At 41.6% G+C, this 13,259-nt stretch overlaps 1 protein-coding gene across 1 annotated transcript in view; it reads right to left on the bottom strand.

The window, feature by feature from the left end:
* LOC307258195 (phospholipid-transporting ATPase IH-like) overlaps nt 1-12,816 on the bottom strand; it is a gene marked incomplete at both ends in the record, with an annotated part of 30,811 nt that extends 17,995 nt beyond the window's left edge. The window contains 5 exons of the mRNA XM_080037646.1: nt 1,093-1,200; nt 2,076-2,156; nt 2,881-2,970; nt 3,307-3,429; nt 12,778-12,816. Of these exons, the coding sequence (XP_079893772.1) occupies nt 1,093-1,200; nt 2,076-2,156; nt 2,881-2,970; nt 3,307-3,429; nt 12,778-12,816 (441 nt within the window). The remainder of the gene's footprint in view (nt 1-1,092; nt 1,201-2,075; nt 2,157-2,880; nt 2,971-3,306; nt 3,430-12,777) is intronic.
* Nucleotides 12,817-13,259: the final 443 nt, after the last annotated feature.

Here is a 13,259-nt window from a genome sequence, read left to right as displayed (position 1 = left end):
TTGCTGCTGTATTGTGCTAGGCACTATGCAACATTTCCTAAAATGACCATATATAGATAGATAGATTTTCTATATTTATTATTTAGAGCAATTGTTTTCCATTGTATTTGTTGAATCACGGTTTCACCAAATTCATTTGTTTTATACATTTAAGCCTTTAAGAACATTTTGGGGTGTATAGTCTTGAAATGTCAGAGTATTGAAAGGTGGACCGGTATATAATTGCTTTTTATGGGACTTGTGGACCGTAAAAAATGTATACTGTATTACCACAACACTTTTATTCACTTAGAGTAGACTATATACACTTGTGGCCACTAGCAGTAACTGCAGGTGCACATTATTAACACAGGTCCGCTACAGGAGAAAATCAACTCGTGTTTTGGTTTACAACGCAGCTATAAAAAACCTAGACAAAATGGATTTCTTGCATCACATTAGACCAAACGGAGTACTCAACAGCGTAATGCTGAACACATGATCAAATGCATTACATTAAATTCCCTGTGAAAGGCAGACTCAAAATATTCAGACTTAAAATAAAAACTATAAAGTTATTACAGAATGCAAATAACATAGAATGTTATGGCCAATAAAATACGGACCATCAACTTATTAGTACTTAATATGATTTTTGATATAGGTGTAATGGATTATAAATCATTTACAAGATTTAGACTAAGCCACACAACCAAACTGTGTTCTGGCGTTGCATCAGAATGACGTGAAAGAACATCAAGGGATGACAACAAGAACGTCCTAAATTGTAAAAATACATCCGCCTTGTTCATTTCCCAAGAAGGGACTCTTGCTTGGTGCACCAGGGGACACTGCAATGGTGCCTTCACTACAGTTTGAAGGGCAATTAATTGGAAGGATACAAAGTTAGAGAGGAGAGGAGAGGAGAGGAGAGGAGAGGAGAGGTGAGGAGAGGAGAGGAGAGGAGAGGAGAGGAGAGGAGAGGAGAGGAGAGGAGAGGAGAGGAGAGGAGAGAGTGAGAGGCAGTTAGAGAAAAAGTGAGCTATGCAGCAGTACTTTAGGTGTTGCTTTGTGGCCTCAGGTGCTATGGTGCTCTAATGAGGCCATTCTTACCCGTAGCTTGTGACTCTGCGTCCTCACCAACTTCCCCTGCTGCACCACGTCCACCGGACACTCGTTAATAGAGCAGTCAGCCTTGTGTCGGAGCCAGTCCTCGTAGCCCTGGGAAAGATGCAGCGAGAGAGATGCAGCGAAAAAGAGAGAACATTTTGAAAACAGGATTGTAGGGGTAAAGGAATGCAAAGTTATTTGAGGGGGAAGAGAAATACAGAATCGGGGCCAGAGCATATTATTATGATCTCAGTAGAGAAGGAGGGGGAAAAGGTGAAATTCATACGCTGTAATTAATTGGCATTGTGCTCCGCGAGCTTAGTGGCCCCGTTTTCTGGATTCCTAGCCAACACGTCATGTTTTAGATTTATGCCCCAGTAAAAATGCTGGCTTCCTTTAGCCAGAACAGCTCCATCCATCACTGATAGCACCCCATTCCTCTGTACGGGTGGACGCAGTAGAGAGGATGCATCTCCCAGGGGCATGGGATCCTCCGCCCAGAGTGATTAACAGAGGAGGCCATTCATTATCATATTTCTCACATCACCAGACATATTCAATGGAATGTCCTTTTTCGCTGAGAGAGGATTGTGTACGTACAGATAATAGAGCGGACGATTGGTAAAGCGTGTGTATGTGTGTGAGTGTGTGTGTATGTGTATGTGTGTGCGTGTGCGTATGAGTGTGTGTGTGTCTTTTTGGCAATTTGGCAAAGGATTGTGTATGTACAGATAATAGAACAGCCGATTGGTTGAGAGAGAGAGAGAGAGAGAGAGAGAGAGAGAGAGAGAGAGAGAGAGTGTGTGTGTGTGTGTGTATTTGAGGCCAGGGAGTTTTGTGTGTGTGTGTGTGTGTGTGTGTGTGTGTGTGTGTGTGTGTGTGTGTGTGTGTGTGTGTGTGTGTGTGTGTGTGTGTGTGTGTGTGTGTCTCTCTGTGCGTAGGCAATATTTCCCAGAAATGTGAGCATATGCATATGTGTGTCCTACCTGTTTTATGGCGGTGACAGTGATAACAAAGAAGAGGGGCAGGCCGCTGGTGATTGGGCTGGTGGGGGTGTCGATGATAAGCTGCATGGAGAGGAACAGAGGGAGGAGGGGCAATAGAAAGAACAGGGATGAGGATGCCAAAAAAATGCAACGCTGAGTAAGGAAGTGCAGCCTCTGTGATAACGAATGGAGCACCAATACAGCAAAGTTTAAGTATCCAAGTGATAAAATGTTGTTTGATTTCCCACCAGCTGCACTTGGTAGAAAAAAAAATCGATTATTGGATAGTTAACTTGTGTTTATGTTTTCAGTCTAAAAAGAGCTAAAGAGCACACACATTGCTGTAGTGTGCCGTGCCCAGTTTGTCCCATTAAACGGGTGTGGTATTTCACGTACTACTGATAAATGATACAGCACACAAACACCCAATCCGTGGCTAGGTTGCATTCTGCCCTACAAAGGCAACTGCTGGTAAAGAATTGGTTGCAGTTTTTCTCCTCTGTGGTGAGTTCATCCTTTCAGGATTAGTCAAAACATGTGGTCGTGTTTCACTTTGATTCCGATTCAGATAGAACAGAAACCGAGCAGTACAGCCCTTATTATTCCAGGAGAATATGATGGTAGTCAAATCAAATGATGTTGGTAATCATCATCCAGGTAACTTCAAACATACTGTAGGTGCAGGATTCAACCATTAATCTTGGATGATTCCTCTTATTTTGAAATCACTGGCATCTTTTATTTTTAGATTGAACAAAGACAGGTGGAAACATTATCACTGTTAACGGTTCATGAAATATCTCACCTGGACCAGAAATATGAGCAAGAAGTAGAAGTTGGCGATTCTTCTAAACTGCTCAAACAAATTCTTGGGAATGAAGTTCCAGAAGGTATACTGTGGGACAGAGTGACAGTTGGTAGAGTTACTATCACACACACACACACACACACACGCACACACACGCACACACACGCACACACACACGCACACACACACACACACGTATACGGAAAAAGGAAACAATGGCACGTCATCACATAATCCAGCCCTTTTGGCAGGAGCAGCGGTGACACGCGTAGTCAAGTAAAGTGAAATGTGTCACCCTTAAAAAAAAACATGGCCACAGAAGAGATTGCACGGTTCTCAAAATGAAAGGAATAAAACAAAAAAAAACTGCCTGATGATAAAGAATGTCACAGCACTGACTCGTATAGACTGTGCCTCCCTCACCTTGCAGGAGACAATGCGGTTGTCGGGGTAACGCTGAAGGATGTAGGCCTCAGCTCCCGGAGGGGGTTCTTTTTGCCCGATATACACCGTTCGACTGTCCACCCAGATCTCCTCCCCCACACACTGAGGGACAGAAATATATGGATATAAATAGAAAATATAGGAAGAGTGGGGGGAAAATGGGGGTTAAATCACACTGTTGCCTTGGTGATGTGTTTGCTTACAACTCATAAAACCACTTCATATTATTAGGTCATATCATTCTTAACGCATTGATTCTATTGAATATTACAGTGCTATCCATCCTCACTCATACCTTATACTCATGACAACATCATTTTATAACCATACTTTTTCCCAAATGCCGACCGACAAAGTACGGGCTACACACGGTCCACTGTGAAGGTAAACTGTAACAATCCAGTATTGTTCCTCATAAACCTGCTGCAGCATAGCAAGATTAACTTGTGCTGTTTAATAATGCTTTAATAAGTAAGGTGCATGGTGTGAGATAACGGACATCTATCAAACAAAAATGCCAAAGATTTCAGAATTTTCCCAAAAAGTTTCAGCTGCTAAATTATTTTGATTTTCTCCTTTTCTCTGTTTCATATCATTGTAAATGGAGTTTATTTCGGTTTTGGACTGTTCAAATAAAGCAACCATTTTGAAGATTTCACAATTGGAAACTGAGACGGACATTTTGTCATTTTCTGTGACCACTATTATTTGAAAAATAAATATCCACGATAATTTTGCTTATGAAAGTCATAGCCCTTAAGCCCTGTACAACACACACTTCCTAAGTTCAAATGATCTACAGAGGCTTGCCAAGCTGTCATGGTTTGAACAGAAACAGAATGTTACAAAAGGCTACTGCAGGACTTCAGTCACTTCCCTGAACAAACAGCCTCGCAGACTGAAGGATTGGGGAATGTTTGTTGGTGTATGGAGGTGGGATCAGCTCTGTGTGTGTTTGTGAGTTTCTCATTTATCTTTCCACTTCTTCCTGCAGGACCTCTCTGCAGCCTGCACCATCGTTTGATAACTCCAACACATATCCAAAACAACACATATTCTGTTGTTTAACTATGATATAATGGCAGCATGTACAAACCTCCATCTGTTCATCTCTCATCCATATACACCTAAATAGCTCCCCGGAGACCAACATAGTGCATTCTGGGAGTTTTTTGCATAGAACATATTTTCCCAAGGTGTCCTTCAATACACATTCTATTGTAGGAAGAGAGTTCCCAAGAAAAAACAAGTAAATATACCACAGCATTCAGCTGTTGGTTTCCATCTGGTGTAGTGCATGGCTCCTAATGCTTTGGCATGAGTGGGCTGTGTGAGAGTGTAGCCTTTGGCAAAGCAGGAAGCCTGACACAGCTTAAAGCAGAAGTGTTGACCATTAGCAAAAAAAAGTTCTGGAACAAGCACTTCAGTGGAAGTATCGCTTCACTGTTCCAAATGTGTGTCCCCAACATTGGCAAAGATGAAGCTCTTCATTTCCTCAGTAACCTTGTAGGTTCAAATCCATACATTTTAAACAGGAATACTACTATACACATATTCACATCCCTAATCAAGTTTAGACACAAGATCAAATGAACATACGTAACATCTGCTTCACTGCTACTGCTGGTGAAATCTAAAATAAGAAAAATCTGCATCATAATAGCTAATTGCCATAACATAAAGCTCAAGAGTTACAGTTCTAAACGTATCCACAGAGATCAACAGGCGCTTGGCAGTGGGATAAAAATAGACCTGGAGCCAGAACAGTATCAGCCAACTCGAGACCCTCTCCAAAACACTGGGGGGGGGGGGAGATACAGTGAAATAGCATGAAATAGAGATGGAAAGACGGAAGATAGGTTGGGGCTGACGCCAAGTTGTAGACTGTTGCTGACATGCTGACCAGATGATGCATCACCTAAGAGTTTGGAAAGTTACTGAGGAAACCAAACAGGCAGAAACACATACAATCTTCATGTGGTATAATAAAGTGTGTGTTTACAAAATCATTATTACAATAATTTTTCTACTTGTTCCTCTTTTGAAAGCAGTGATATCTCATTACACATCGACACATCTTGGTCGTAATCCAACTCCACAAACTGTCTTTTAGAAGGTTTGATCTCCAGGACTTGTTGCTCTGACAGATGCGACTGATCCGCTTTAAAGAACTGGCTTGGACAAAAATCCAGACATACAGTAGCCTATGTCAGACTATCAACAATAAAACCAAGCTAACTCAGTTATCTCTGTACAAAGAACATGGCTGTGATCCGGGGATGGACGACGCATTAGCAAATTATCAACATGGAAAATCTCCGTTCAAGAGCCAATCTTGTACAACAGTGAATCCTATGCAATTATATACTTAAAATGGGTATACTAAAAAAAACAGCTGAATATCATTTGGATGTTCAATCAGAATACGGCCTGGTCCAGAAGTCCAAAACTGGTCCTGTTGATTAATTAGGACACCAGTTACTTGAAGGGAATTTAGACACAAGTATGTATACTTCTCATTTCACATGATGACATTTTCCTGCAATCACTACATTGTGAATTTCTTTTAACTCAGAAATGATCCTATTTAGGGATGCAAAGAAGAAGGTAATCAGAGGTAATCAGTCGTTTTTTTCTTCTTCTATTAATTAATGACTTAGTCAATAAGTTGTCCTAAAATGCCTAAAATCATAAAGTCCAAGTCATAGTCATAAAAGTCTTGTTTCATCCCCCCAACAATCCAAAACTTAAGATATCTATTATTTATGATAATATAACAGAAAATAAGCAAATCCGGACAAATAAGAAGCTGGAACAAGATAATGTGGCATTAATCGGTTATGAAAGAAAAAAAAAATCTGTTGATCATCTAATTGCACTGTCTGGTCCTTATTTATATCCTGATGCTGATTTCAAGCATATCACCCAGCCCTGTGTTGTCTATGCAGCATATACAATACTTTTTACTGTCATCTTTCCAACCCACAATTTCCCTGATCCCACCACTCGTCCCATCATATTTCTATCTGCACTGACGTCTCTCTTGGTTCCCCTTCATCTCCTGGCAGAGTGTGTCACATTTCGACAGTGTGTGACTTGTGGGAGAGGGATGGAGAAAGACACAGAGCGATTGCATTGTGGTTTGTAGTTATCTGATCATTAATCCTCAGTGATCCGTATCAACCCCGCTCCCCACTGTTCTCTCTTCACTCTACTGCTCCATCTGAACACAGTGGCTGGCTGGTTGGTCGCAGGACGTGGAGGCTTTGTCTTTATTAACAACACTTTACAGAGGCTGGTCTTACATCACCATCAATCATCAACAATGACGACATGGATTTGATAACAGCAGCAAACATGCCACCACTGCAAATTGTCCCTTTTATGTTTCTAACTGCACAGTGGTGCACTCTCTTGGGTGGATAGTTTTGAGCTGGTTAAACTCCAGATCCAAAATCAGAAGGAGTCCTGCTATTTGTTATGTTGTACAATGCTGCTGTAAACCCAAATCCATATAAGTCCTTCTAACTATGTTATTTGGGTAGATAGTTGTGTGATAATAAGCATCTGAAAAGAGTAGGGAATATGTTTATCAATTCAAATTAAGGGTTAGGGATTTTTGTAAAAGCGTATTGAGATGCACAACTTTGATATCATACAGTATATTGATTTGTAATATTTTAGAGCAGGTTTTCAGAGGCTTTAAAAGCCCAGACAGGGTCTCAATCTCTCAATTTCTGGCCCTTTCTACTGGCGCTCTACCTTAGCAATTTGGTGAATATTTTAAATAGTGTAATAGCAACCCTTGATCATGGCCGGGCCTTGATCTTTCCGTGCTCTCCCCATGAGGGAGTTCCTTTTCACCACAGAGGTGTAATAAAAAGGTATACGCCATTAACTGGCTTAATTAAATGGTCGTGTCTCATCCCTCCTCCGCTGTCGCGCCATGCTGGGCTGAAGGAGCACAGGGCATGTTGAGCAGGTTTCCCTCGTTAACTCACAGATCAAATTCATCTGACTGCGCTCTTCCTTAATGAAATACTCATGTTAACTGGACAGACCGTGTGGAAAGATTCAAAACATGATTACACAACGCCCACGTGCAGGATGTGGTCAATTGTTTTTCCTTGAGAGCATTTCCAAAAGTGAATGCATGAAAGTTTCTGAATAAGATTTGTTTTTAGTCGACATTCACAGGTCACAAACTAATTATTATGTAGACATTCACACCCACTTACTGCAAGGTGTAACTGTTACAAAGCTAATTTGGCTAATTGACAAAGCTAACATTAGTTACAGTTTAGATTAGAGGGTAAGCTGTATAAACTGTAAGACAGTAGTTGTTACTGACATGCTGGCAATTGATGCTAAAATACTATTTAATAGAAAGTAGGGAAAAGTTCAGAAAGAAAATTACACAAATATATTTCAAATAACAAAACGATCGGCTAATGACTAGCTTTATAGCATAGTTGACGTTGTTAACACAATCAGGTCTTTCCATTGACTGTATATTATTCCTAACATACATACGTACAAACCGAAACACATACAGTAGTTCTCCAAATAAAGAAGCAAATAAAACAAAAGAATAAAAATATACAATTATTCATAAATAAAATTTAACCTTAATATTGTTTTGATTAGGTAGCCTATGTTATAGCCTAGATTGTGACGGTACAGTGATTTCCAGTTTACATAATTGCGTTTCATTTAAATATTATACTGAAGTCTTTACCAAGTTTTATTGCTGCAATTCAATTACTGTATATAAGCACATGTTTGCAACTAGCCAGTAGTTAGGCCTACTAAGAACTTAAGAGGGATCTTAAACACAAACCTATGGATACATTTATGAACAGCCAACTCAACAAAATTAGCCACGTTTCAATGAATCAACTTACAGCCAGTAGCACATCTGCTGAGAGAATCTTTCCTGGGTAAATGTATGGTAAGAATATTAAATGATTTCAACAGTCTCATAAATAAAGGCCCATCCTTGTTGGTGGTAGTGGTGATGAGCCAAGATAAAAGGAGCGATGAGACCTTGATCAGCTGAAAAGGAATGAGGCTACCTGTTCAACGTGCACTCCACTGCTACTCATTTGCCATTAATCGCCATGGCAACAGATGTATGCAGAAAAACAAGAAAGCTACACTCTGTCAGCTTGCTCGTCATGCAAAGAAAGGGGACCGCACGGAGGCTTCATTCAATATGAATGGACAGAAGATCAAATGTGTTTTTCCTCATTAATTCAATGATCAAAACATTAATTTGACAATAGATTATAAGGCTTTAAAGGAAATTGACTACTTAAAAATATGGCAACTATGACTTCTTCCACTGTAACTCTCTGTGGAAAATCTTTTTTTGGGACAAATCAGAACGGAAGACAAAATGTAACATCAAAAGCAACAATGAGGAAACTATATGGGAACGTTGGGCACATAGCACACAGGGAAAGGGAGTGCCATTTGCTGTTAGAGTAATTTATTAGACAACATAATATACGTATTTTAAAAAAAAAAGGTACACCTATTTTAATAACATGTTCCTAGGTCATAGATGTAGCTGTATTTTGGTTAGGAAATTTGGAAAAAATGAACTGCACATGCTGTCTGAACCGCTGTCAGTGATTACAACAGCCACACGACCCCCGATGACACAAATGTCTACAAAGCTCTAATCAAATCAAACGACGCGAGGAGAGTACTTCAAAATGACAAATTTGTATTCTGCTGTTGCCCCGGCTCACTCACTCTCCCACTTGACTTGCACTGATCCAACTGTTACGTAAGTCTTTAATCCAGCTGTGCTACTTCTTCTCTCTCCTCCCTCTCTTCTCTCCTGCCACATTTATCTGAATCCTTAAAAATAACAAAAAAAAAGTCTGCACTTAACCGACAACATCCTAATACAGACTTGAAATGGTGTCTTACAAAGCAGCCTCTGTGTCCTGGCTGGGCACGCTGAGAGAGTACACAATAATTCTTACAGCCAGAACAACTACTGATGGCTGTTTCCTCTGATATATACACACAGGCCAGCGGGCAAAGCTTCACCCTGAAGCACAAACCCTGTGTGTCTTTTGCCACCTACCGCCTCAGTCTCCCCCCCCCACACCCCTGATGGAGGCAGCCGACAGGAATAGATTGCCGCCCTAACTGTTTGTAGCAGCTAATGTGGCAAACAGTGATCTAGCAGTTTGTGTTCTGCCTCTCAACACATGCCGGGGCCACTCAAAGAGCTGTAAAGTTGCTAGAAACCTTTCTAAAGCCCTTCGGTACTCTGCGACCTGCTGGCACCCCTCACGATGAAAGAGAGAGGCCTTTCTTTTTTATCTGCTGACTTGGTGAGAAGTCTGTGTAAGAATAACAGCCACACATTCATAGATAAGATGTAAAGGGGTGTGAGGATACAGGGGGGATAAGGGTAAATCAAGCCAAGGACAGGAGAAAGCAGCAGGGACACCACCGATATGGATCTAAATGTAATCACAAGAAGGCGAAAGTGAAAAGGTAAGCTTAACAAATCAGGGAACATATTTTGGTATTATGTATCTCTTTTAATATGACCCCCCACTCACTCACTCACTCACTCACTCACTCACTCACTCACTCACTCACTCACTCACTCACTCACACATAGCGGCATCCGTTTGATCCAGATCATGACCTCATGCAGTTCTCACGCTTCGCACCAGTCTGAGGCATCGCGCCATCGCTATTATTATTACCAGACGACAAAAAGGTGTCGAGGAGAAGGGAGTGGAGACAGCGGACACATAACACACGCACTGACCCAACATACGCACGGTATGTATGCACACACACACACACACACACACACACATAAACATACACACACATACAAATACACACAGCATCTGTTCAAAAAATCTCTTCCCGTCTTGTCCTGTCCCAGTGTCTGCTGAAGTACCAAAACAAGAGTCCTTACATATACATACATACACACACACATACTCCAATTACCCTGAATATCTTATTGCATGTAGGCTTAGCCATTTTTTTACACCAGCATAGTGAAAAAAGTTAAACAGATTTAGGTTATCACGCAACAAAATGTCCTATAAACTCCATACACTGCAAAACACCATGACATTATATTTTTCTTTCCCAAAAAACTGTCCACTGCCCTGTTTGAACTCATTTGACCAACATTTTCTCCTGACTCAGACAACAGTCTAATACGCAGGACTGAGGGCACTGGTCTGCCTCAGGGAAAATGTATTTTCTTACCATAATAAATGTCTGTGCTTGATAGATCTGAATGAATGTGTATTATTTCTAATGAAGTGTATCAGGGATACACAGTTTACTTCACAGTGACAGCTGATGCTCCAATGGTCAAGATGAAGGCTAGGGATCAGTCGAATAATGCATCAACCTAAAAGTATTGTCTACGGTACATTCTTTTTTTAACATGGGTCCTTGTAAAGCCTCTTGAACTGTGTAGTACAACTGCTCTTTTTTAAGATACCTGCAATACTTTTTAAATTGTTTGTTTTTATTCAAAAATTATTGATTGTGAATATATGATTCATTTTGTATTTTTTGTTGTTCAATTTGTTTTGTGTCAGTCATACAATGCCTGTCCTTGTCTTCATAATTGCTGTTGGAATGTGGCAAGACTTGGCCTGAACTGAACTGTATTATCAGGGTGAAAATAAGGCAACGAGATATGACGTGAAAGGTTCGTAGACTTGTCCAGTTGAGCAAAGTGGGCTAAATCACTAGAACATTCTTTCATGCCTTGAGAGGCATTATTAACTAATTCTGCACTGATTTTTTTTTAAATAGCAAATTTAAGAAAGTATGCGAAGCCAGCTAAATTTAGGCAGTGACCTTGATGGGAATTAACCGAACTCTGTCAAGAGAAGGGGCTCGGATGCCTTGCTTATCACATGCTAATCACCTTGCGTGATGTAATGTTTATTCTTCTATGTGGCCTCATTAAGGGAGCAGCTGTTCACAGTATGGCAGGGTTAATAGAGGGTGATACACCAGTAATAAGAGGACCAGATATAGGTCTTACATCAACCATCGCTCTTATTCCAAATCAATATCTGGATAATTGAATTAATGATTAATTCCATGTCTACTTCATAAGGTGTCACACAGAGCGAGGATGCAAAGGGGGAGAGGGCTGAGAGCTGAGGCCCGTGTTCATTGACCCTATCTATTCCCACCCGCTTTCTCAACAGTGGATCTGATTTCCCCTGATATTAGCTTGGCTGGAGCATCCATCAAGCTCCTTTCATACTGTCACTCGCCTGCTGCACAGTACACACACACACACACACACACATACACACACTCACTCACTGACACAAGCCATGGCGAACCACAAACATAGGCTATATCAAAACGCACACACACACACACACACACGCTTACACTTATAATATGTTACACACTACACTGCCAGCTGAGCCAGTTTTAAGTTCAAGTGAAAGGCTAGGATGTGACGATACTCCAGAGGTGCCCCAGTCTGATGAACATACCTGTCAGTTCTTGGTTCTTGTTAGACACTTCTCTCTCTAATTCAGACACCCACCAACCAGCCAGCTGCTTCCTGTTCCCGCCGATAAGCAGACACTACTGCTGACAGCACCGGCCTGTTCAAGCCAGACCAACCAGTAATAATATGGTTACTACAGGTCACCATCATCTACCTTGTTCTTTTATGTGGAAAATTGTCTTGCTCACTGACACATCCCTGATTTGCTGGACTCTCTCTTGACAACTGTTAAAAGCAGTAGAACATCCCTGATTCAATATAATAAAGAGGCATCGCTGGATCACTCTTAGTGATTGACAGAGATCAACAACTTTTTAAAGCACCTTTAAAAGAAAAAAAATAAGCAAAATGTGTCAATCTATCAGGCAGTAATTGAGGTGAGAGTACTGCAGAGTGAGTCCACACAAAGCCTCTCTCAGGTCTGTGCAGTCCTGATTGGGATTTATTTCCCCTGCAGAGCTGAGCAGGGCAGCTGGAGGCCATTAACAGATAGTTTAATATGCATGCATGTTGTGGTTGTAACTCACTTAACTGGGCCAGCCAAGTTCATTTCTATTCTACCCGTTCACGAGCCACCACTGCATCTGACTGTAGCCACTGGCACATTCCCCATTCAGCTCCACGTAACAACCAACAAAGATTGTAAAGCCCACAGTCAATGGCCTGGCAGAGCAGCCCTGAGTGAACTGTTTATCATTGCAGATGGGCCAAGTGTTTATCATCGTCCACTCTGTGATTGCATTCGTGTGCGATTACATTTCCAAAACATGTGTTGGATATAAAAGAAAACGAAAAACAAACAAACATAGCTGCATATCAAATATGTATCATGCATTAAGCTACATTGTTGCACTTTCAGACACAAGAGATACAGTTGTGACAGTGTTGACAGACGGAGGGGGCCTTACGAATCTGCTGATGGCGTTCCGGAGCCGTCTGAAATCCATCTTTCACACACAGCACCGGCGGCGACTGCACCGTGCACCAAAGGCGTTCAGCTCCCCTTGGATCTTCGTTGACGCTATCTATTGTCGACCTTTCCACCAGGATCCATCTCTCATCACCACCACCACCGCCGCCGTCACCGCCGTGTCTGTAGTGAGGAGCAGCGCTCTCTCAGTCGGCTGTCCTGATTTTCATGGCATGCCTGCGAAGAGCCATGCAGGCAGCGACCGAGCGATTACAACGACCCACTCTCACGCTGCTGGCTACATTTCAGAGGGAAATATCACCGCGTGCAAACCTCTGGTTTGTCTCTCCTCGTAACTCCCCGCCTGTTACAGTATTTTATTCTTGCAAGAGACGGTCCCACACACGGAGGCAGTCTGTCTGTGTCCCGCTCTGTGATACAACACTGGCCCTCTCTCGGTGTAGCGGTAACGCCAAAAGT

The sequence above is a fragment of the Ammodytes marinus genome (assembly GCF_949987685.1).
Source record: "Ammodytes marinus genome assembly, chromosome: 12".
Lineage (NCBI taxonomy): Eukaryota > Metazoa > Chordata > Actinopteri > Uranoscopiformes > Ammodytidae > Ammodytes > Ammodytes marinus.
Note: the sequence above shows the minus strand (reverse complement) of the source record. Positions and strands in the feature narration are given on the sequence as shown.